The following is a 25,861-nucleotide window of genomic DNA, read 5'->3' on the forward strand; positions in this document are numbered from 1 at the left end:
TGAGTGAGTGAGTGAGTGAGCAGTGTGACATTTAATTAACACCATTATCAGTGAATGAGTGAGTTTGGTTTTACGCCGCTTTTAGCAATATTCCATCAATATCAGGGCGGGGGTCACCAGAAATGGACTTCACAGAGTGAACACACCACTTTCAGCAGTATTCCAGCAAAATCACGTCCGGGAACCCAGATAGTTCAACAATAAAAAACACAGCTACAACAGACTTTTTTTCATGTTTTCTAAATACTGCTCTCTAAAAAATATGATATGGCATTAATTGCTAGGGAAACATCACATTAAATAAGCCCCTCTCTTTAAGACTTTCAGCCTGTCCACGCCAAGCAGTAGGGCTTCCCTTGCAGAAGACTAACATTTCACATACGTTTGACTGGGATGTGATAAACAGCAGGAGAAAGAGGATAAAGTCTTTCAATGAATGCTGACGTTTATGACAAGCACTGAATTACACCACACATCCAACCCCTACACAAATAAGTCGTCATTGCACATGACCAAAATCAGATCAACTTTCCAAAGCTACAAGCCTCAAGGTAATTTGAAAAACGGGGTGTGCATCCGTTTGCCGGGTCTATCTGTTTGCTGGTCACAAATACCGTAGTTATCAGGTGGAATGTGATACTTGGAGTCTCGTGACATTTTCTACAGTATTCTTACTTGATAAATGTAAGTTCACATGACAAGCTGTCTGAGCTTGAAGTGACGTCAGAGTTACAGTCTGAGCTTGAAGTGACGTCACAGTTACAGTCTGAGCTTGAAGTGACGTCACAGTTACAGTCTGAGCTTGAAGTGACGTCAGAGTTACAGTCTGAGCTTGAAGTGACGTCAGAGTTACAGTCTGAGCTTGAAGTGACGTCAGTTACAGTCTGAGCTTGAAGTGACGTCACAGTTACAGTCTGAGCTTGAAGTGACGTCACAGTTACAGTCTGAGCTTGAAGTGACGTCAGTTACAGTCTGAGCTTGAAGTGACGTCACAGTTACAGTCTGAGCTTGAAGTGACGTCACAGTTACAGTCTGAGCTTGAAGTGACGTCAGAGTTACAGTCTGAGCTTGAAGTGGCATCATAGTTACAGTCTGAGCTTGAAGTGGCATCATAGTTACAGTCTGAGCGAGTGAGTTAAAATTTAACGTCACATCGGCAATATTTCAGCCATATCGTGACGAAGTTACAGTCTGAGCTTGAAGTGACGTCACAGTTACAGTCTGAGCTTGAAGTGGCATCACAGTTAGTCTGAGCTTGAAGTGCCGTCAGAGTTACAGTCTGAGCTTGAAGTGCTGTCAGAGTTACAGTCTGAACTTGAAGTGACGACACAGTTACAGTCTGAGCTTGAAGTGACGTCACAGTTACAATTGAAATATCTCTTCATGCTTGTCCAGAACTTCATCCAGAAACATTTAAAACAATTATACAATATCCAACAATGAAAAGAGCAAATATCTCCCAAATATATCCCAAATCAAACAAATATCAGCAGGAATATAAAGCATATCTGCCAAATTCTTGATCAAAATCTAGAACATCGCCAAGAAGTGTATAAATACGGTATCGCCCTGGCATGGAAGAACGAGGCAGCATGTTGGGCAGCGAGGAAATGCAGAACACATGCACCATTCTCAATGAATTCCAGAGCCAGCAGGGGCCTCTATCCTTCATGGTGGCAAGTCGGAGAAAACTCAGAATGGACCCCTAATAAGCAGATCAGAAACTGGGCAATTAGCTTTTAATGACCTTGAACATGGCTGACCTCTCTTCCCAATTATATCCTTCAAATTTATTGACTTGAAAATGGGAAGAAAAGCTTGCCTCCATCGTGCTGGAAATTTTTACACAGTTGCGGCTTCTGGTTTTCAATTACATGAATGTAATATGTGCATTTTTATTGCTTATAAATGTCCTAGTTATATGGTATAGATGAGTACATTATCATTATATGGTGATAAAATGGAACAAAATTATTTTGAAAAAATGCAGTTCTCTTGGTGTGTAAGAATAGGAATTCTTTTTTAGAATGGTCTTGAAATGTGATTGAATGAATGGGTTGTATCATTGTACTCAGCAATATGACAGCTGTATCCTGCATGAATGGCTTGTGTGTTCTTTTGTTTTGTTTGTTTATTATTTAATGCACACTCAGCAATATTCCAGCTATATGGCGGCGGTCTGTGAATAATCGAATCTGGACCAGACAATCCAGGGATTAACATCATGAGCATCGATCTATGCAATTGGGACACGATGACATGTGTCAACCATGTCAGTGAGTGAGTGAGTTTGGTTTTACGCCGCTTTTTGCAATATTCCAGCAATATCACGGCAGGGGACACCACAAATGGGCTTCACACATTGTACCCATGTGAGGAATCGAACCCTGGTCTTCGGCGTGACGAGCGAACGCTTTAACCACTAGACTACCCCACCGCCCCCTCCAACCATGTCAGCAAGAGTGACCACCCGATCCCGTCAGTCGCCTCTAACAGCAAACATGGGTTGTTGAAGATCAATTCTAACCCGTATCTCCACAGGTGACCAGCAGTATGATATTCCTGGAAGCCCTGCAATAAATCAACCAGTCTTGACAAACCAGTGGTTGATATAATGACAGCAAGTCCTTAATGAGGGTCACAATATGTTTTGAACATAAATCGGAATATATAAATTTATATACTAGAATAAAAGAGTTAGGGATCCTAACAGACTTGCACAAGCCTCTAAGGTAATAATCAATAGTAAAAATGATAATTTCTAAAAACATATGTATCCCCCTAACAGACTGGCATCCGCTTATCTAAACTTGCCTCTTTAAAGGCATCAGTTACTATGCGCCAATGGCCTAGCCTTCAGTATACACTTGGAGCAGGGCTTGGATCTTAAGGATTTTGTGGGATATTATCGTAGTGGGTCAGCACAGAATTTCATAAATATATCCCAAAAATATGCAAGACCCATAACTGATTTTGTTCAACACAGACCTTGGTGCCATGCTATGCTAATACACTGCACCACAAGAAACAGATCATCTGCTTAAAACAGAAAGTGTTCCGACAGGATGGTCATTGGAGTGAGAGACTCTAGTCAACTCCTACCTGTAGGTGAGGTGAGGTGAAATTGGGTTTAACGTCATGCTTGAGAATATTTCGCTCATATGACAACGTGCATGCGTGTGTATGTGTAGGTGCGGCTGCTTGTACTAGCCCAGACTGAAGCTGGTTTTATAGTGCTAGCCCACTGAGATACCAAGCCGCAGTGAAGCATGAATACCCCACTCAGACACATTATACTGACTCCGAGCCGACCAGTCCTTGTTGTACCCATTAATGCCTAACGCCAGGCAGGGACCAACAAGTACCATATTTTAACGTCTTTTGGTATGGCGCGGTCGGGGATCGAACCCGCGACCTTCCGCTCTCCGAGGCGGACGCTCTAACCACTACACCACGGAGGCTGTCAACTCCTACCTGTAAGTATTCCCGGGTCGCTGTGTCTGTACATCCTGTCAGCCATTTGTAATTACCACCATGCATCAGGTGACATTCACGTCAATCAGAACCACATCCCACGTACATTGATAAACAGAGCATCGAACAACAGAACTACAGGACGCCATGACAAGCTTGATGAAACACAACAATCCCGACACAATCAACCAGATCGTGTTCTCCGTATCTGGGGATGACTGGAATCCATATCGGCACTGTCAGTGTCCAGGCAGTGAAGCATTCATCACACGACTCATGTCAAATGTAAAATGTCACATCAAATATGGACATGGTCTCCCAGCTGATACCCAACTTCATGTATATAAATGCCTGCACAAAGGCGTAGATAGATTCTGTGTTGATCAATATTCATTGTCAACCATTCCTGTGTAGGGGTTATAAATAAACAGTTGTGTTCTGCAATGTAAATGAATCTAATCCAGGCAATAAATCAGGTGACGCTCAACAAAAGCATTATGGAAACAGCCAGAGGAGATTCCGTATTCCATGGCAGTATCGTGAACAAGAAAGCTAGAATCATTCCAGTGACACTTTTCTCAAAGAAATTCCATCCTGAACTATCAGTACATTTGTAGGTCCATGTCATGTGAATTAACAGGTGTTATTGATGCATTCTATATATCTACTGAATGTTTCTAATATAGTAAGAATTGGAGAAATCTGATCCACGACAAGACTCCTGCATCCGAACAGTCAACAAGAAGTCTAATGTTCAAATGTTACTACCCAAAGCACATGACTTCATTTTAAAAAATCATCACACAAAGTTTCTGCAAAAGCAGACGGTCAAGGACATCTGTAATCCCACCATCTGTGCAACATGGACAGTGAAACACTATCAGGTCAGACGTTATCCATTTCTTTCCATATTCTGATGAACACATCACAACATTTAAAGAAAATCATGAACAGAAATCATCATCAAAATCCTCAATCATTCATCTTGAAAAGATAAACTCCATTAGGTAAAGATGGTCAAACATGACTTCTGTAGTTCTGCCCACTTATTTGCATTACTCCATCATGAAAACACTCCGCAAATGATAACACCTCGATTCCAGAATCTACATGAGATGTATGAATCATACTAAAATGACCGTCTGCCACAGCTTCCAAACACAAACTTGCTTCCAGCTCATTTTCTGGTCCACCATATCTTCTGCAGGTTTCAGGCCCTGCAGTAGTGCATGTCAAATCTGCTTCCCTCATAACCTGCCCAAAATATACACCGGGGATTCAAGGTCTGCACTTGCCCAATCTTGTTCTAGATATGATCCAGACTTTCATCACTACTACCTTCTTAAATCTTGCTCAGATACTCATTATCACCATGATGACAGCCGAACAGTCTCAGGAGCTCTCCCACATAATGTTGTGCTCTAACACCCGCCAAGGACCAAGCGGCCTTAATTACCCATCATTCCTTGAATTACATCCTGTCAAAAAGATAACATTATCAACATTGGCTATTCTCACCGAAATTTTTTGCATACAAATTCAGGCCCAGATTATCCATGAGGAACAACCTCAGAAGAGAAATCTGAAGCGCACCAGATCTAAACCCATAAAAACCTCTCTGAAATGCTGCATTCATTACTTGTGTATGGCTGGGAACAGATGCAGGCAACATTTTTCCAAACTTTTTCAACAGTTTTTTGTCTCAAGCTATGCCATGTGTGTGTTCTAAGTGTAGGAGACTTGAACCAAAATATACAGCCACAAAACTCCCAACTGTTACAAGTTTCAGTTTTCCAAACAATCTTTGATAGCTATCTTCTTGTGGCCTTTGACAGGTATGAATGTAACCTTCAAGATGAAAACCACTAGTTCTCAACAGGAACAAGTGTTGGAAGCTACAACAAAATATTGCTGGTCAGAAGGGCTTTAAATGTTCAGACCAGTTTCATATTTTAAGAGCTTAAAATTGGCAGAATATTCCAGAATGTATATTATAGGTTGTCAATATATTAAATCCAAATTGCAAATCATGAGTCAAATATTATGGCGAGGTAGATTTAATCACATAACATTGCAACCTTGGTTCACTTATCAATTTGAGTTTGTATGTTTCATAGTTGTAGACCTGTAGAAACTGGAGAAAGTTATTTAATCTTTATGAAAAAAGGTCAGTAGCCAAAGGGGTGGTGGGGTAGCCTAGTGGTTAAAGTGTCCAGTCATCACACTGCAGACCCGAGTTCAATTCCCCACATGGGCACAATGTGTAAAGTCCATTTCTGGTGTCCCTTTGCTGTGATATTGCCGGAATATTGCTTAAAGCAGCATACAACCCAACTCACTATCAGCAAAACATGCTAGTACGTAAGGTTTGGCACCACCCTTAGCATATTCCAGGAGTATCATGGCAGGAGACACCAGAAATTGGCTTCACACATTGTACTGATGTCGGGAATCAAACCCAGGTGTTTGGCGTGATGAGCAAACGCTTTAACCATCCAGCTTCACCAACTCCCTGTTTATCAGTTTAACAATGTTATTCTTGCACATTACCACATCTAACTGATGAATTCAATCTTACAGTTTTCACATCAATTTTTTTCATTTCTAAATTCCCCCCAAAATACCCCCCCTAACAGCTGCCAGTTGATGTACACATTCTGTATACTGTTTCACAGACACAGACACATGATAAGTCAATCATGTATACAGCAAGAGAAATTATACATTTTACATCTCCCCAAGGACTGGGAAATTTGGGAAATTTGGGAAATTTTCAACCGGGTTTCATATCATGATGAGAATTTCGGTTAAGGAAATTCCCTGAAGGATCCAACTGGGTGCCTAAATAGCTGAAATGTTGCTCCAGTAAATGTACAAGTACAGATTAATATTTGGCATGACACTTTTAGTGCACTTCTTCCGTATTTTAGAATGTGAACATTATTTTTGTTAATCTGTATTTCACAGCTGTAATCTTAAGTAAAGCTTTAGGAAATGACAACCCCTAACTCAGTTGTTTAGCTAAGTGCAAAAACTGTTGCAGGAGAATGACTTATTGTAAAACCACCATGATTCAAACTCAACCTCAATATTGTGAATGAGCTTAGCATTCCTGTGTTACTCTTCAAACACTATCTCACTTCTAGTATTAGCGCTATCCCCCATTCCAGCACTCTCCCACTTCCAGCATCCGCACTATCCCCCTTCCAGCATCAGCGCTATCCCCCTTCCAGCATCAGCGCTATCCCCCTTCCAGCATCAGCGCTATCACCCTTCCAGCATCAGCGCTATCCCCCTTCCAGCATCAGCACTATCCCCCATCCAGCATCAGCACTATCCCCCTTCCAGCATCAGCGCTATCCCCATCCAGCATCAGCACTATCCCCCTTCCAGCATCAGCGCTATCCCACTTCCAGCATCAGCTATCCCCTTCCAGCATCAGCACTATCCCCTTCCAGCATCAGGCTATCCCCTTCCAGCATCAGCTATCCCCTTCCAGCATCAGCTATCCCCCTTCCAGCATCAGCGCTATCCCCTTCCAGCATCAGCACTATCCCCCTTCCAGCATCAGCACTATCCCCCTTCCAGCATCAGTGCTATCCCACTTCCAGCATCAGCGCTATCCCCCTTCCAGCATCAGCACTATCCCCCTTCCAGCATCAGCACTATCCCCCTTCCAGCATCAGCGCTATCCTCCTTCCAACATCAGCACTATCCCCCTTCCAGCATCCGCACTATCCCACTTCCAGCATCTGCACTATCCATCTAGCACTATCCCACCAGTAGCACGAGCTCTAGCACTATTCTCCTAGCACTATCCCAGCAGTAGCACTATCTCTAGCACTATCCTCCTAGCACTATCCCACCAGGAGCACTAGCTCTAGCACTATTCTCCTAGCACTATCCCACCAGGAGCACTAGCTCTAGCACTATCTCACTTCCTCCTCTAACCCACTTAAAAAAAATCATTTAGTAACATACGGAACATTGGAGACCCAAGATGAAAAAACTTTATGACAAAATGGCCTTGCTCAATAAACAAAATTACTTTGTCCCTAATATGTTGACAGCAGCTCTTTAAACCAATTCAATCATTTTACAAACAGGAATACATGTACATAATACTATTAGAAACAAACCTGTAGTGAATATAATCCACATAAATGTAATATAAACCTTTTCAAATTTTCAATTCTTGAATATTTAGCTGAAAGATAACATATGTCAGATGCCTCTGTCATAACAAGCAGTCCCTGACTGATCCCCAGGGGTAAGGAGTGAGGGACACACTGCCCCAGGGGTGAGAGACACACTGCCCCAGGGGTGAGAGACACACTGCCCCAGGGGTGAGAGACAAACTGCCCCAGGGGTGAGAGACACACTGCCCCAGGGATGAGGGACATACTACCCAGGGGTGAGACACTCTGCCCCAGGGGTGAGAGATGTACTACCCCAGGGATGAGAGACACACTGCCCCTGGGATGAGAGACACACTGACCCAGGGGTGAGAGACACATTGACCCAGGGATGCGAGACATATTATCCCAAGGGTGAGTGAGGGACACACTGCTTCAGAGGTGCAGGACACATTGCCCTGGAGATGAGGAACGCAATCTCACCAAGTGTTCATTCTTGCTCTCCAATTCCGACCCTGTGCCAAGTGGAACACCATGCTGGTATCCTCCATCACACAGCTTCTAGCCAGAATCTCTGCCAGCTATTCCCCACCGCTGCCAGGTAGCCGTGGTCGGCACTGTTGTGTGGGTGGCCATAAAGCTGTCGCCAGCTTCTGCTGAATGGGTTTGTGTTGCTTCATTACAGACTCCAGATCCATACTTTCGCAACAATTATTCTTTTCTGATATCCAATTATGAATAGATACGCTTGTTACGCTCTGTTTTAAGAGGCAGATTGGGATCCGTGATGAGCATGACACAAGTTTTTATTGTCTATCAATATATCAGTGTACTGTCTGGGCAACACAGGTATTGCCTGCCACACAGATTGGTTGTATTGTCTGCCAGATAGGTTGTATTGTCTGCCAGACAGGTTGTATTGTCTGCCAGCCTGGTTGTATTGTCTGCCAGCCTGGTTGTATTGTCTGCCAGCAGGTTGTATTGTCTGCCAGATAGGTTGTATTGTCTGCCACACAGGTTGTATTGTCTGCCAGATAGGTTGTATTGTCTGCCAGCCTGGTTGTATTGTCTGCCAGCCTGGTTGTATTGTCTGCCACACAGGTTGTATTGTCTGCCACAGGTTGTATTGTCTGCCAGCCTGGTTGTATTGTCTGCCAGCCTGGTTGTATTGTCTGCCAGCCTGGTTGTATTGTCTGCCACACTGGTTGTATTGTCTGCCACACAGGTTGTATTGTCTGCCAGCACTGGTTGTATTGTCTGCCAGCCTGGTTGTATTGTCTGCCAGCCTGGTTGTATTGTCTGCCAGCCTGGTTGTATTGTCTGCCACACAGGTTGTATTGTCTGCCACACAGGTTGTATTGTCAGGTCGTATTGTCTGCCACACAGGTTGTATTGTCTGCAAGGCAGGTTGTATTGTCTGCTTGACTGGTTGTATTGTCTACCAGACAGGTTGTATTGTCTAGTAGACAGGTTGTAATGTCTAGTAGACTGGTTGTATTGTCTGACAGACAGGTTGTATTGTCAGGTCGTATTTTCTGCCAGGCAGGTTGTATTGTCTGCCAGGCAGGTTGTATTGTCTGCCAGACCAGTTGTATTGTCTGACAGGTTATATTTTCAGTTCTATACAGCTTGTGGTTTTAGTGGTGAACATGTCATACACAATCCATTCACCAACCTCCGACCATCTTCAAACCCTCCAAGATACCCTATCAACATATCCTCCCCCTTCTGAAACCTTAGGTGACTGATAACCACAGGTGAAAATTGAAGCAAAATAATTTCTTCCAGCAGGACACAGACATTCATCATCCAAGGCCAACCCAGTGAAGCAGCCAAGTTCATAACATGAAGCATCATTCGTCTGCGATCACTTCCGGTAGATCTTATACAAACAAGCACACTTGCCTGGCTCCTATCAATACTAAACAACTCAGTGAGTGGTTTACTCTGCCTTCAGTTCTTGGACTGCTTCCATGACAAGGATGTACAACCACACATTACCTCAATAGGTCCCCCCCGGACTTGTAATAACCTTGGCTACAGAGACAATGGGGGAAAAGAAAGGTAAACAAATTAGACACGTCAACGGGGTTCACACAAGTTCATTCTCTGCAACAAGGATTTTGTAGGATTTCTATTATTCACTCCTTCACTGGTAGAGAAAACAGGGAATATTTTGTCAATTAACTCAACTTTACACACTGTGCCTTCGTGGTGAATCAACAGGTGTTTGGCATAAGTGAACATTTCAAGCACCTGACCAGCTTTTGACTGTATCCAAAAAGAAAATCGAAGAGTAAACTTGTCTCCATGTTTTCCTAGCAACTTCATAGAAGGGTAGACAAGACTGGGTTTCATACATTGTGGGGTTAGAACACCAGCCTTCCAACTGATAAGTCAACACATTGTCCACTGAGCACCACCACATCAGAGGATGGAAGAGAAGAACAACCACGTCAGATACAACTAAATTTCTTACCATTCTCAAATTGTCCTGAACATAACCTGATGCTACAAGTGCATCCAAGGATTTGTGCAGAACATCCAGAAATATTCAAGTACAATCAAACACTGCTGTAGCAAAGTTGGAGGGACCTTCAGTAGATGCTTCCTGCTATTAGTGAGTGAATTTAGTTTTGTGCTGCTTCCAGCAATATTCCAGCAATATCACAGATATGAGACCCATGAAGATCCGGGGTAGAATAGGTCTTCAGCAACCCATGCTTGCCACAAAATGCGACTATGCTTGTTGTAAGAGGCGACTAATGGGATCGGGTGGTCAGGCTCGCTGACTTGGTTGACATGTCATCAGGTCCCAACTGCGCAGATCCATGCTCATGCTGTTGATCACTGGATTGTCTGGTCCAGACTCAATTATTTACAGACGAGATTCACACATTGGACCCATGTGGGGAATCGAACCCGGGTCTTTGGCATGAAGAGCAAACGCCTTAACCACTGGGCTACCCAACACCCCTGGCTGTTACCAAGACACAAATACAAAATGGTAAAATGACAAATGGAAAATGGTCACTAAAAATGGAAGTGTAACCAGGAATACATTCCTGGTTTGTTATAACATGTGTATTCCCAGACATTCAACTTACTGACAGCACGTTTGTTGGGTACTTGAAATTGTGCATTTTAAACCGTTTGATAAATAAAATACAACTAGACGATCAAGAAGTTTAGTTCCTATTCGTTCGTCACTGGCAAGGAAGGTCCAAATCAACGAACCGGGTTACAGAAGTACACAGAGACAAAGCTCACACCTCAAGACAACCACAAGTTGACACATCTAAGTTTGACATGCAGTGTTTGACTGTAACAGAAACATTCATGAAAAGTACTGAATATAAATAAGTCGACAGACGAATACCTCTTACCATTCAAACTCATAAAGAAAGTACACGTGTGATGAAGGTACTTGACAGCAAGGATAGGCAGCTTTGGAAATACTGAATGGAAAGAAGGAATGTGAAGGATGGAGAGAGCGGAGGAAGAGGAACAGGAGTGTCATATCCAACAGACCCGCATCAGTATCATAGCAACAGATGTTTAAAGTCTCGACCTCTCTAATGTGAAGTCGCCACTAACCACATATCTCGTCCACTCCCATTACTACAACCACTTTAGCATTAGCGGCATATTTGCAGGAACCCTGGGTGATCTCCACTCTCTAGGCACAACTTGCTCATATGCCAGCTTTCAATGGAAACTTTCTCCTTCCGCAACAACCTTCCTTGGTTGAACCCGAATCACTCTGATATCAAAACACTCGGATATAAAACCTTATCTTCTGAGTTCACTCAGTTTAATTTGGTTCAGTAAATCATTTCGAGCATGCTGAGTAAAGAACATTAAACAAACAATGATGAGATGTAACAAGACAATAGAAAACTTCATCAGCCAGAACAGCTCTTTCTTCAAACAGGGGCGGTGGGGTAGCCTAGTGGTTAAAGCGTTAGCTCATTAGCCGAAGACCTGGGTTCGAATCCCACATTGGTACAATGTGTGAAGCCAGTTTCTGGTGTCCCCCGCCGTGATGTTGCTGGAATATTGCTAAAAGCGGTGTAAAACCAAACTCAGTCAGTCAGTCAGTCAGTCAGTCAGTTCTTTAAACAGATCACACCAGATGATGTTTTGTGTACAGAAGCCAAGATATCACAGAATAAAGGGGAAAACTTTCCATACACATGCATGCACTCACATTCCCCCTTTTGTTTCCTGTCCCATAACATTTTTTTATTCTTATTTGAGTGAGTGAGTTTGGTTTAACGCCACTTTGAGTAATATTCCAGCTATATCACGGCAGGGTACACCAGAAATGGGCTTCACACTTTGCACCCATACAGGGAATCGAACCTCAGTCTTCGGCATGATGATCGAATGCTAAGTAACCCCACCCCACCACTTTTACTTGAGGGAGGGGTGTGGGGGGTGTTCAGAAAGGAGGAGAAGAGGTGTTCATGTAGTATACACCTCCACACAGCGGACTACTATTTTTCTTCGGTAAAATCCGAGCCCCATCATCCATGGAACACTAAAAGCTATGTTTGTAAAACATGTCAAAGAAAACCTCCCTTAGCTTGATACAACCAAAGTTGTTACAGCTATCACCAAAACAGTAACAACACTACACATGTATATAGATACCAGGAGAAGCTGGAGACAACCTGGCTGAGAGACACAACATGGGGTAGACTGTTTGAGGCATGTTAACAAGGGGGTAACCACAACCTGGCTGAGAGACACAACATGGGATAGACTGTTTGAGGCATGTTAACAAGGGGGTAACCACAACCTGGCTGAGAGACACAACATGGGGTAGACTGTTTGAGACATGCTAACAAGGGGGTAACCACAACCTGGCTGAGAGACACAACATGGGGTAGACTGTTTGAGACATGCTAACAAGGGGGTAACCACAACCTGGCTGAGAGACACAACATGGGGTAGGACTGTTTTGAGACATGCACGAACAAGGGGTAACCACAACCTGGCTGGGAGACACAACATGGGGTAGACTGTTTGAGACATGTTAACAAGGGAGGTAACCACAACCTGGCTGAGAGAGACACAACATGGGGTAGACTGTTTGAGACATGTTAACAAGGAGGTAACCACAACCTGGCTGGGAGACACAACATGAGAGTAGACTGTTTGAGACATGTTAACAAGGAGGTAACCACAACCTGGCTGGGAGACACAACATGGGGTAGACTGTTTGAGACATGTTAACAAGGGAGGTAACCTACAACCTGGCTGGGAGACACAACATGGGGTAGACTGTTTGAGACATGTTAACAAGGGGGGTAACCACAACCTGGCTGAGAGACACAACATGGGGTAGACTGTTTGAGACATGCTAACAAGGGGGTAACCACAACCTGGCTGAGAGACACAACATGGGATAGACTGTTTGAGACATGCTAACAAGGGGGTAACCACAACCTGGCTGAGAGACACAACATGGGGTAGACTGTTTGAGGCATGTTAACAAGGGGGTAACCACAACCTAGGCTGTTCCACAGACACCAAGCCACTTATTCTCCCTTCTACCTAATCTTTACTGTACTACAAAGTCCTAAATGAGTGAGTGAGTAAGTGAGTATGGTTTAACGCCGATTTTAGCAATATTCCAGCAATATCACTGCGTGGGACACAGAAATGGGCTTCACACATTGTACCCATGTAGGGAATCGAACCCGGGTCTTCGACATGACGAGCGACGCTTTAACCACTGGGCTACCCCACTGCCCCTGCCCTAAATGAAGCAAGTCTACATTTCTTCAGGTTGTCTAAATCTCCAACTCACTGGGGATCTTATTCAATTTAAATAGTTATTTGTTTCTATCAAAGTTCTATAGCTTCAGAGACCAAATGTTTGTCTAAATCCCATCCCTACAAGCAGATTAACATACATTCTATAGAGGTGTGACGATACAGAAATTTCACAATACAATACGTATCGCGATATCTTGGAACGATACGATTCGATCCGATGCATATCACGATATGCTATCTTTATAGTTATTTTCTTTTAAAATGTGTATTTTGATAACATGTAACAGTGTAAATTTTGACATAACCTTCAATTTCTAGTGAAAATTCACAATTTTAAGGTCAACGATACATATCACGATACGAAAAAAGTATCGATATATTTATTGTCAGAAAAAGTATCACGATTATCGATACTACGATATATCATCACAGCTCTACATTCTTTAGAAATAGTAATAGTACAAGCCATAAAGACTCATCCCATGCAGAACGTAGATCAGTCTCTGTAGGGACGTACAGGCTGAGACCCATCACCTTCATTAGAATCCAGGACCTTACTGTCTCAATCACTACAGCCTATATTGCAGGGACATCTAATTCAGGTCCACTGCACTTCAGGAACTCAGCTTGTACCAGCCTTGGACTTTACAACCATCAAGGTCGACTCAATATCGACAAAAACACAGAAGCATCCCTTACCTGCCCGCATTCTACCTTCCACGTCTCCCAAGGGTAATCCCCTTCCCTGCACAGGGAGACAATTGTTACTGGGTCTAGGTAACACCTTATAACGAGGGGAATCCTGGTGCTCCCTGTATAGAGGGGGGGGGTGTACTGAACCCCACGACACTGTGACCCTATAGCTAATGAACCCCATACCATGTTCCCGTTCCCTTGGCGAGCTCCACCATCTCACAACTAGTGACTATCTTGGGAATGTTAGTTAACATACTTGCATTTAGTCAAACTCATCCAAATATTAAGCACTTGGAAAATTTGGACATGGTAGTTTCACAAGAATTTCGGAGGCTTCTCTAATGAAAAAGACAGATACCTTCATATCAATTATACAGGAATTTTGCAGCAATTTCTGGAAGCTGTTTGAAGTGATGCGTGTGTTGCAAGTGTCACAGCTTGCGGACATAATGTTGCTTCAATATTTACCATCTGAACAGCTTTCAAGAAACAGTGAAGGTAAAAAAGGGTTTTTCTGGAAAGTAATATCATTAAACATAATTAAACAGTGACTTTTCAAAACTGCATATCCTAACTTTTCAAAACTGCATATCCTAATTTTTAAAACTGTCCACATCAATGGTCCATCTTCCGAAAGATGACGAACTGTATCAGAGTGAGTGAGTGAGTGAGTTTAGTTTTACGCTGCTTTTAGCAATATTCCAGCAATATCACAGCGCGGGACACCAGAAATGGGCTTCACATATTGTACCAACTGTATCAGAAATACAACAAATAAAAACACAAGTATCAACATGAGTGAGTGAGTGAGGTTACTTTTACGCCACTTTTAGCAATTTCCAGAAATAGTATGGCAGGGGACACCAGACATTGGCTTCATACATTGTACCCATCTGGGGAATCGAACCTGGGTCTTTAACCACAAGGCTATCCCACCGCCCCAAGCATCAACATGGAAACTGTAAGCTCGCTCCACTGGAACAGCCTTATCCGACAACTCTGCTCCATACTCCCCCTCCCCAAGCATTAACATGAAAACAGTACGCTCCACTGGAACAGCCTTATCCGACAACTCTGCTCCATACTCCATGCCCTTCTGTCATTGGAGTGAGAATTTTCAACAACCCCCTTCCCCATTACCCCCTCATTCCATCCATCCTATTAGCATAGGGCTCATTAAGGCAGCAGTCTTGGAATTCCTGTCAATTACAGGAACTTGTGCCGGATTTAGGTCACCCAAGACAATGTGTATTATAGCATGGAAGCAGAGTCGATCAAGCAGGGCTGGGTAACAGAATCGATAAGCGGAAATATCGCTGATGCGAAGAATTATCAGTGATTACCGATATGAACATTGTGTCATCCATAATACGTACTTACTGCTGAGCGTTTTAAATTACAGTTATGTCTGTACTCACAGACTGCTTCTAAAATATGGGATGCTGTTTTCGTTGCCAAGCCGTCATCACTAGTCATCATTGATGTGAAATATTGTGATTTCTTTGGACTTTTTGTGGCATTTTGGCTCAAAGTTACTTCTACATTTATCTCAATCGATCGATAATTTAAGCTGACAATTATCGATTTCCATGAGGTATATCAACAGCCAGCCCTATGATCAAGTGACAGACAAATACTTTTGTTGGATTTTTCACTAATATATTTAACAGCCACGGAGACCTTGAAGATAAAGAGATGAATTTTTCAATAGATAGTGGTCCGTTTGTCTGCGTTCTTAACTTGTTTTGAGCATTATAGAAGGCTTTGAATGTGTATCCAAATAAAGGCCAAGAAACATTAGGTGACTGAACGAGAGTGAGTGAGTGAGTGATTTGGGTTTTATGCTGCTTTCAGCAATATTCCAGCGATATCACGGCAGGGGACACAGAAATGGGCTTCACACATTGTACCCATGTGGGGAATCAAACCCGTGTCTTCGGCGTGACCTGCGAACGCTTTAACCACTAGGCCACCCCACCGCCCCTGATTGAATGAGAATAACTTTAAGCTGCTTTTAGCAATATTGCAGCAATATCACATCAGGGGACAACAGCTTCACACATTGTACCCATGTGGGGAATCAAACCCGGGTCTTTGGTGTGACAAGTGAACACTTTAACCACTAGGCTACCCAACTTTGCAAATCATGTTTGTTTGCCAATTTTCCTTATACTCAACAGAATGTGCTTCTAAAAGAGTTACACTTTCCTGAACACGCTTGAAAAATGCAATGGATCATTTTCTGTCGAAATAAGGAAAAAGAAAACATATATACTTCCTGTAAAAATTACGTAAAACTTTCTTCAATACTTAATTACTTCATATCCCAGCTAAGGCTGACAATATAAAATGTATGCTTTTGTATCTGTTATGCTATTTTCTACAAAGTTATTTCCACTTAAGATGAGAAAACTGTATCTTTGAATTTTTAAAAAAGGTATCATCAAACTGACAGAAATGAAACATGCAATTTATCAAAACATCTTTGACCATGTGTACACTAAGTGTACAAAAGCTATTCACAACTTTCAAAGGGCTCATATCCGCGTCAGCAACATATATCTTCACGTGATATTTCCTTTTCGCGTCCATTCATACCCTTTAATCTACATAGATCTTACGATGTATACAGATGCATATAGACCCAGGGCCAAGACAAAACTTCCCTTCATAAACACACAAACATAAACAAATAAACACAAACCCTGTTCTCATCCCATGGGCCTCTGACTCGTTGAGTCTTGTAAACAAACCCAACTGAGTTCAAAGGGTGGACCAATTTAAACGAAATCTCAACAAAACAAAATGGCTACACAAGTTCCCATGTGGTAGCCACACGAAGTCAAAAACATCAAAGAAATGACGAAAACTGATTTCCGAACTTTTGCAGAGGCGTAATGGACTTGGTTGGTCGAATATGTCAAAATATTTCATATATAGTGAATAAATGGGGAATAAAATCCTTATTTTGATGTTGAATAGGTTCGGTCGGCCATGAGACGTCATCAAAACAGCCCAACTGTAATGCACCATTGACTGTGGTGATAGCCATTGACACCTCTGTGCAACAGGACCCGTGAAGATCCGGGGTAGAATAGGTCTTCAGCAACCCATGTGCTTGCCATAAAAAGGCGACTATCTTGTCGTAAGAGGCGACTAACGGGATCGGGTGGTCAGTTTCGCTGACTTGGTTGACACATGTCATCGGTTCCCAATTGCGCAGATCGATGCTCATGCTGTTGATCACTGGATTGTCTGGTCCAGACTCGATTATTTACAGACCGCCGCCATATAGCTGGAATATTGCTGAGTGCGGCGTAAAACTAAACTCACTCACTCACTCACTCTGTGCAACAGCTAAGGAGGGTTCACATTCTTATCATCTGCTCGAAATATTCCGGGTCTGTGTCGCACATGCAAAAATATTTGACAAACCTTATTGGGTGCATTTACGATTTACTTGATCAATTAACGCTGTTACATGTTATAGGTGTTACATTCAAACCAAAAAGTCGGACCAATGTTCGAGATGCTTACACATATTCATAAAATGGCGTTATAAAAATTTCATCGCATCGTGTTCACAATTTGACCTTGTTTTCACCCCTGTAGCCAACAATCTCTGAAATGTAGAAATGATTTCATTCCATAGAAATATCCATCCTATACCCAGTGAAGCATTCCATTTAGATAATTTACGAATTACGTTCTCATTTAATTCTCTTTGATAAATGTTTATCCTTAGCCGAACAGGAGCAGCCATTAATCAACTTCATCATATTACCCGACAGATGAATATGTATTTCAACACAGTCTGATTGGATGTCTTGACTTGTCCTATTTCTCATTAATATTTGTGGGAAAGATTTAGGGGCCATCTCAGTTCATGTATGTCAAATTACATTCTTACCTAAATTATTAATGAACAAAAACACTTAAAGGTCACATAAACCCTAGGGGGTACAAATACATAAATCACTAACTGGCATCGTTATAAATGAAACCCGTCATTAAAACTACTCATTTCGACCTTTAATTGACTTAAATCGACCTTTTGACAACAGTGCACAATTTCTCACCCAGCGAGCGAAATTTCAACCAATCAGAGGTGGCCCTGTGGACGTCATATGAGGAATAGCTTTGAGGGCCGATGCAGAATTCATCTACATTTTAGGGGTTAAATTATCTTGTTTACAGGCTTGTATAAACCTGAAATCGTGACAATTGTTGTGGAAAATGAAAGCTATATGTTCTCACAATCTACTGTCATTTAATTTTGTCTCCTGCTTTGCCTTAGTTTCGAGTTACAACTTCGTTTTCATAAACGATTCTGTCAAAATCGATTGGTGTCGTTAGGCCCTATTTGTATAATGACTGATCCAAATTGATCCCATTTCTGTGCTTTTTACCTCGATATTTAATCATGTCATGTAAAATCTGTTTTGTATTCTCAAAACAATTAATAGGCCCATAAGTTTTCACATGCAATACAGCAATTAATACTCCCTTATTTGTAACCCGTGTTAGGTGGTATAAACCTACACATGTTATTTGTCATCATTCACTTGATGGTCAGTTAATGAATTTATAACAGGTATAATTAGTGGTAACACACTTAGATTACCGACAAAGGTTCCCATTTGGCATTTCTTGTGTCTGGAGTAAATATTCAACATTATAAACATCGATCAAAGGATTAACCGATAACCACGATTGATTAATTACTTTTATCTTACACCGTAGGAATTGTCAAAGGTAGTGTTTATGTATGTAGATTTACTAATCTATACTGAATACACTCTGTAAATTAATGCGGTGTCTGCGTAAAACAAGCGTCCTTCTTTCAAAGGATTAACCCGGCAATACATTGATTGATTGCCCATTATTGGCTAATTAAATTACTGTTTTTAGTTGCCAGGTGTGCTATCTTGGGTGACCAATGAGACTATACACCAATACCTGAAAAGATTTATCACTTTTTACGTATATTAAACTGTTAAAAGACACATCATTTGGAACAGTTTTGTGGATATTGATGGATACATTCCTCGAACAAGGTAATGGCCTGATATTGTTCCTATAACTTTTAATCTGTTTTAATTTTAATATTTGCATTTTGTTTTATTCATTTTGTTCAGTAGCATTCAACAGAATCATTGTTTTCGCCGTGAAGTGTAATGAGACAGACAACATGCACTAGAATTAATGTGCGAATTATGATTCACATTGGCAAACTATAAAATGTCTAGATATTACAGTTCTGTTATAAATTCACTATAAGTATCAGCAGATCGTCTGCTTTTTATTTAGTTTCAAAATGCATACAAGTGTGATAATAAACTAATTAGGATTATAAGACCAAATATAAAGGCGCACATTGACTAGTATCTACATACTGGTGAGTGGACATTAACCATGGGAATGTAGCAAAGAAATTTTTCGGGCAGTATTGTGACTTCGACCCCCACCTGGCTTCCGTGGAAGAAATCGTTATGTTATAAGTTGTGTCATGCAAAATCCGTTTGGTTATGATTCAAATACATATTTAACTTCATGAGTAGAAAGTAGTCTTGATTTTCTAACTTAGTGAAAACAAACTATAATCTCATTAATTCTAACAGATTTTTTATTTTTAAAATGGCGGCGCCCTGTCGGGAACATCCGCCAGTCTGAGGATAAATGGTATTTAGGTTTGTTTTCACCGAAGTCTACAAAATCAAAACTACTTTCTACTGATAGTAAAATATGTATTTGATTGATAACCAATATGATTTTGCATGACGTGCGATATAACATAACAATTTCTCTCGTGGCAGCGAGGTGAGTCAATATAATACTACTTACAATATTATTGTTACTTCGACCACAACCTCACTTCCGAGGCAGAAATCGTTATGTTACAAGTTGTGTCATAGAAAATCTAGTAAAGTAGTTTTGATTCTTTAACTTCCGTGAAGCGATCTGAAACACAAGTAAGATATCGTTTCAGGCTTCCACTACGCTTCGCTTCGCACTCTAAACTAAACCCATTTAGCTTACGAACTCGCGGGGTCCTGTGGAAATCTGAGCATGGGGACACCATCGCCCGACCCCTAGGAGCAATTGGCGACAAAGCAGCGATTCGGCATGTCGTCGTTGATGTCGAAATCATCAAAATGATGAGCGCGGTGCTACACATTTCTATACAACTAACTGAAAATCGCTCTGGCGACAGAGTTAAAATACAGCAAGGAAGGCATATCCTTTTGTCACAAATGTACAATGTTTCCATTCAAGTGTGGTAATTAAAAACAAAACATATGATTAAGGTTTAGAACAGTTTTGGTTCTTTAGAATACGCACCCTATTCTAACATTTCCATTCAAGTGTGTAATTAAAAACAACATGTGCTCAAGTCAAAATTCTGTCACTTCAAGGGAATCCCATTCAAATCTATTTTCAACGAAGAGCCAGCCAGAGCAGAACTGCATCATGGGATTTCAGGCAGAATGAGCTGGAATTTATATCTGTTGGCCGTGAAATGATACGGCAGGAGGGAATAGCTCCTCCATTACTGGCATTGTCAGAGCTTCTGGATGAAACTCAACCCTTTTTGTGATTGGTAAACAATCTAAGTCAAATGCTCATATCACTCCATCATTTAGTCAAGGGGGAATCCTGTACAGAAATGTGCTGATCAGAACAGGTAATACGCAGGCATGCCTGAACAGGATTACCTCCTCTTTGGTCAATGATGTTTAATTTTGATTGTACTACCAAAAATTAATACATGTCTGCCTTGACAGCAAAGCCATGTATTAAACTTCTTAAAGTGAAGAGGAACTGGAAATAATGCTTACAAGAAACTTCCACATAGCTAAAGAGTGAGTGAGTGAGTGAGTTTAGTTTTACGCCGCACTCAGCAATATTCCAGCTATATGGCGGCGGTCTGTAAATAATCGAGTCTGGACCAGACAATCCAGTGATCAACAGCATGAGCATCGATCTGCGCAATTGGGAACCGATGACATGTGTCAACCAAGTCAGCGAGCCTGACCACCCGATCCCGTTAGTCGCCTTTTACGACAAGTATAGTCGCCTTTTATGACAAGAATAGGTTGCTGAAGACCTATTCTACCCCGGATCTTCACGGGTCACATAGCTAAAGAATTCAAAGTAGTAAACCAAAGACAAGTCACTTGAATGGCACAATTCTTTTTCTGATCATTTGCTGATATGTTGATTTCTACAAGGAATCATTAAGATGATCGCAGATTAACCAGCCTGGTATGTCAGGTTGAACAACGTCTGGATTCACAAAGTGTTTACATTTTGTTTGTTCACTTTAGTACAAAAAAATGATAGCAGTCTGGACCAGACAATCCAGTGATTAACATCATGAGCATCAATCTACGCAACTGGTACACCATGGCATACATCAACAAAGTCAGCAAGCTTGACAACCAGATTCCATCAGTTCCATTCTACAACAATCTTGAGTTACTGAAGACAAATTCTAGCCCAGATCTTCATGGGTACAAGAGTTGGTAGACTTACATCTAGTCTCTGAAATGAATATATCTTACAGAAAAATGGTTCTTAAATTAAAATCATAAAATATAGTGAAAAGGAGCCAAGAGACTTTCTTCATTTGTGTATTCTGCAGATTTGTACAGAACCTGAAACTGTGGAAATCTAGACTTGCCATATATTCTAGACTTGCATGGGCTTTCTTGGATAGATGTGTTTCACTGACTAACTGAGTTTGGTTTTACGCCGCTTTTAGCAATATTCCAGCAACATCACGGCGGGGGACACCAGAAATGGGCTTCACACATTGTACCCATGTGGGGATTTGAACCCGGGTCTTCGGCGTGACGAGCCAACGCTTTAACCACTAGGTTACACCACCGCCCCAGATGTGTTTCAGGGTCTGTAGGACACACCAAAGTGTTGGTAACAATACAACACTTTGAGCATTGGAGACCTGAGGCCCATTCCACTTGGTGATCGTAGTAAAAGAAAGTGATTAAAGTATCATACCTTCACATAAACTTACGACAGTGTTGTGCTACGATCAATTTGCCAACCGAGGCCTGGGGGGTTGAGAACCCACAGCCAAGCTTAACCTGAGCAAGTCAAAGTCAAAAGGAGGCTTGGAAACTTATCATTCTGTTCATCGAATCATAAGCAAATACAGCCTTAATGCATCATCGTTTCATCAGCTATTATCCTGACAACTCATTTAAATGTACATTTGCAAGTTAAATAGACGTTGAAAGCTGCTGAAAGCCAAATTCACCTCCCTCTACAATTAACATCCCTCCTGCCTACTGTACCAGTTCATTAACTCCGAACACAAAATCAGCATGCTAGGCACACAAATAATATACAGTAACTAAATCATCACGGGTGTTAGTGCCGAGGCAACGCACAAGAATGCACAGGTCAAACCACACATTACATAAGACATATCCTGACGGGAATTTAAAGCTGTCCCTCTACCATCATTATCTTCTTTAACAGATGCGGCAAGAGAACTGCCTTTAAAAGAACCGGACTCCGTAAACAGTCATTTTCAATTTTTTAACTGTTAATTGTATTTTCATGTAGGTTGGTGATTAAATATCATTCACTCACGTTCAAACTATCAATCCACATTTTAAGCATTAGATGTTCAGCCATGCTCAAGTTACGCTTTTCCCTGGACGGTTGTTTACACTGTTTCCTTTCCATTAATTACTGGTCTTCCCATTATTCAGAACGTTAACCAAACGATTATGTGTTTTATAGCCTAGTTTAAAACATTTTAAACATATTTCCAGGCACCATATTCAACAGACATGACAGAATTAACTAAAGTCCTTCATCAGTTTCATTTAATTTTCGCTGTATTCATTCATCATAGTCCCTTGATAATTAAAAATAAGTCACCAAAGGATTTGTGCCTCGAGTTCAATTGAAACATTGTCTGATGATATTGATATGGTCTGCATCCTAGCTGACAAAAGGGCACTCATCCCGTACACCGATTTATTTGTCGTAACTCAATTCCCATCTGTTCAATCTGGCTGACCTCTGCGTAGATTGTGAGGGGCCATTAGTGGCCATTGCAGCAGCTCCCTTGATATAACAAATATCTATCAATTAAGGTCGTGACCTTGACCTCAGGGAAACAACATTAATTATTCTCCTTGACCTTCACATCCATCAAGCATCACCAGCAAACAGAGGACAATGAAACAGAGCGGCCATGATGGTAACAGAGTCATGTCCACCATGTAAATTCTTTGGCATTGTGAAGAATATGTTTATAATCCCCAGAGACCAGACAAGGTCTGGTAACTCCTCAAATAGCCAAATTTACTTTTTCTGTTAAGAAATTGAAGAAGGTTACGTTAATAAGAGGAGGGATTTGTTTAATGTCTTTGAAAAGAATTTCCGTCAAGGCTATATCACAACAGCCAGACCATCAACGTGCAACATTTTTATGACTCCGGGAGAAACAGACCTGGAAGTAGGGCGGCAGGAGATCTTATATGTTTATCACTTTAGAGAAACCTAAAGCATAGGTGCACTGCTTACAGATCAAGAAACATGGTAGAATTGATTACTAAACCAACGCCAACAGTCAAATATTATCCAACATGATACAAGCTATTCAAGCTGATGCCAAAAGTATTTATTGACATAAACTTAAGGGAGAGAAGCTGGAAAATAAATACTGAGCTGAGAAATATGGAAGGCCTACATCGGTTCACGTAGTTTTCAGCGTTTAAGTACTTTCATCTACCGGCTTGTCAATTCTGGAGCCATACCAGCAAATGATATATGGTTAATGAAAAGAACCCCTCAACTTCGAAGGTAATTTCAAACACTTGGAATACCCTGGAACCAAGACATATGTCTAACATTTCAGTTACTGGGTAAAAAGGACCATACCTGTTGCCTGCATAAAGTCAAATTCTTCAGTGAAGATGCAGAACTACTATCTCTTGCCCAAAAGTTTGCAAATGGATGATTCTCAAGACTGAATCTTCTCCGCAACTTTCTACTTCCTGCCATCTTCATCTGCAGGAACCTGTGATGGACATTTTGGCCTTCCCGGTCAGAGAAACAGACCAATAATTCATACACTGCCCACTAATCACACATCATCATCACGCTAATCCTCCTCCACCGCGGTCAATTATCACCAGTCCCACAGCCCCATGTTACAGCATTCGGACATCCTGTGATCTGTAATGGCTTGAGGTCGATTATGTCACACCTCATCTCGTCTATTGAATCTTCAGCTTCTCCTTATGCAACACCTCCACTGCATTTACAGATGGCCAAGGTGTAACAGCATCCACATGGACGTTACATCAGCATCTTCGTCCAGTCCCAGCTTCCAGGAACATCGTGGTAATAGGCAAACGCTGAGGTACCTAATTGCAATTAATGCGACTACTGGTCACAGATATGTTGGCTGTGACGCCACACTGGGAGAACTGCTTGACATGATTTGAAAATTGTGACCTTTGGACAATGAGACCAAGGCCATTAGACATTCCAGAGAGACTATTAATGAATATAATGTCATCGGGTCGGATTCTTACTGAATTATTATTTCAGCAGAAACTCATTTGAAGGTGAGAACAGTACCGTGGAATGTAAAGTTCTGTTGAGGAACCATCAATCAGAGAGTTAATGGGTTGTACGCTGGTTTCAACTTTATCACAGGAGACATCAATAGAACTCACAGTATTATCAGTTCTGAAGCAGCCTGAGATGAGCCCTGAACAGAGCCTTGTACATGAGGTGTCCAGGACAGTGGCTAGGACAGTGGCCAGCAGTGGCCAGGACAGTGGCAGTGGCCAGACAGTGTCCAGAACAGTGTCCAGAACAGTGGCCAGAACAGTGTCCAGGACAGTGTCCAGGACAGTGTCCAGAACAGTGTCCAGAACAGTGTCCAGAACAGTGGCCAGGACAGTGGCCAGGACAGTGTCCAGAACAGTGTCCAGAACAGTGTCCAGGACGGTGGCCAGAACAGTGGCCAGGACAGTGGCCAGAACGGTGGGAAGATAAGGAGTAGACAGTCTCAGGAACGATCGATGACATCGGTTATCAATGAGACACAACACCAGAACAAGCACAGGTCAATGTCTTGGATTTATCCACTAATCTATATCACTGCACAAAAACCCTGGAGCTCAATTCCAGAGACTCTTCAGTATTTCCACAAACGTGCACCCTTAAAACTAATAAAAGATCTATACATTCTGAAAACAATTGTGCCCCAAACACCCCATGATTTCATCTGAAAACAGAACATACTAAAGCCATGCAATAACGGTTTGATGTCGACACATACAACACTGACTCTGCAATCTCGGTGATCATGAAATCGAAGTAACATTTTCAAACAAAGTTTGGTGAACATGCAGGCGTGAGCCGATTCCATGAATCAGTGTTATGGCTGAATTCCTTACATATGGCTGTCAGCACTAGACACTCAAAATGTCTCTCATCATCTGCAAACTGTCAAACAAATTGTGTCTAGGCCTCCAGATGTGTCTGCCATCTGCAGGGAGCTGCAGCCCTTGTGAGCGAGTCACCCAGTGCAGTACGGGGTGGGGGGCTGCCTGGCGAATGTCAGACATCTGACAGAGCTTTCCCAGACATCTGCAGCATATTCCAGATATCTGTGGAGCCTTCCAGACTGTACCAATTCACTTCGTGATCGGCAGTTAATATTAATTATCCTGCCTGTGAAATGAGGATTGTCTTGCAAGGTAGAGAACTAA

At 41.8% G+C, this 25,861-nt stretch overlaps 1 protein-coding gene and 1 long non-coding RNA gene across 8 annotated transcripts in view; both read right to left on the minus strand.

Moving 5' to 3' along the window:
* Positions 1 to 25,861, minus strand: part of LOC124258113 (tyrosine-protein kinase SRK2-like) — a 126,706-nt gene that overhangs the window by 34,107 nt on the left and 66,738 nt on the right. Inside the window, exon 1 of one of the 7 annotated variants that reach the window (XM_046692184.1) lies at positions 8,094 to 8,182. The exons of 5 other annotated variants lie outside the window; for them this stretch is intronic. Coding sequence is in view for 1 of the 2 variants with exons in the window: in XM_046692180.1 (XP_046548136.1) it covers positions 3,475 to 3,520 (46 nt within the window). In the remaining variant the exon portion in view is untranslated. Of the gene's footprint in view, positions 1 to 3,474; positions 4,023 to 8,093; positions 8,183 to 25,861 lie in introns of those variants that run through there. One more of the 7 variants, XM_046692180.1, reaches the window with a different exon arrangement.
* LOC124258115 lies at positions 11,901 to 16,229 on the minus strand. Its single transcript, XR_006893501.1, has 2 exons — positions 16,153 to 16,229; positions 11,901 to 11,949 (listed from the first exon to the last, which is right to left on the minus strand). It is a non-coding gene; the product is annotated as an uncharacterized LOC124258115 (long non-coding RNA).

Source organism: Haliotis rubra, unplaced genomic scaffold (assembly GCF_003918875.1).
Source record: "Haliotis rubra isolate DU_JTF1 unplaced genomic scaffold, ASM391887v1 Scf683, whole genome shotgun sequence".
NCBI lineage: Eukaryota > Metazoa > Mollusca > Gastropoda > Lepetellida > Haliotidae > Haliotis > Haliotis rubra.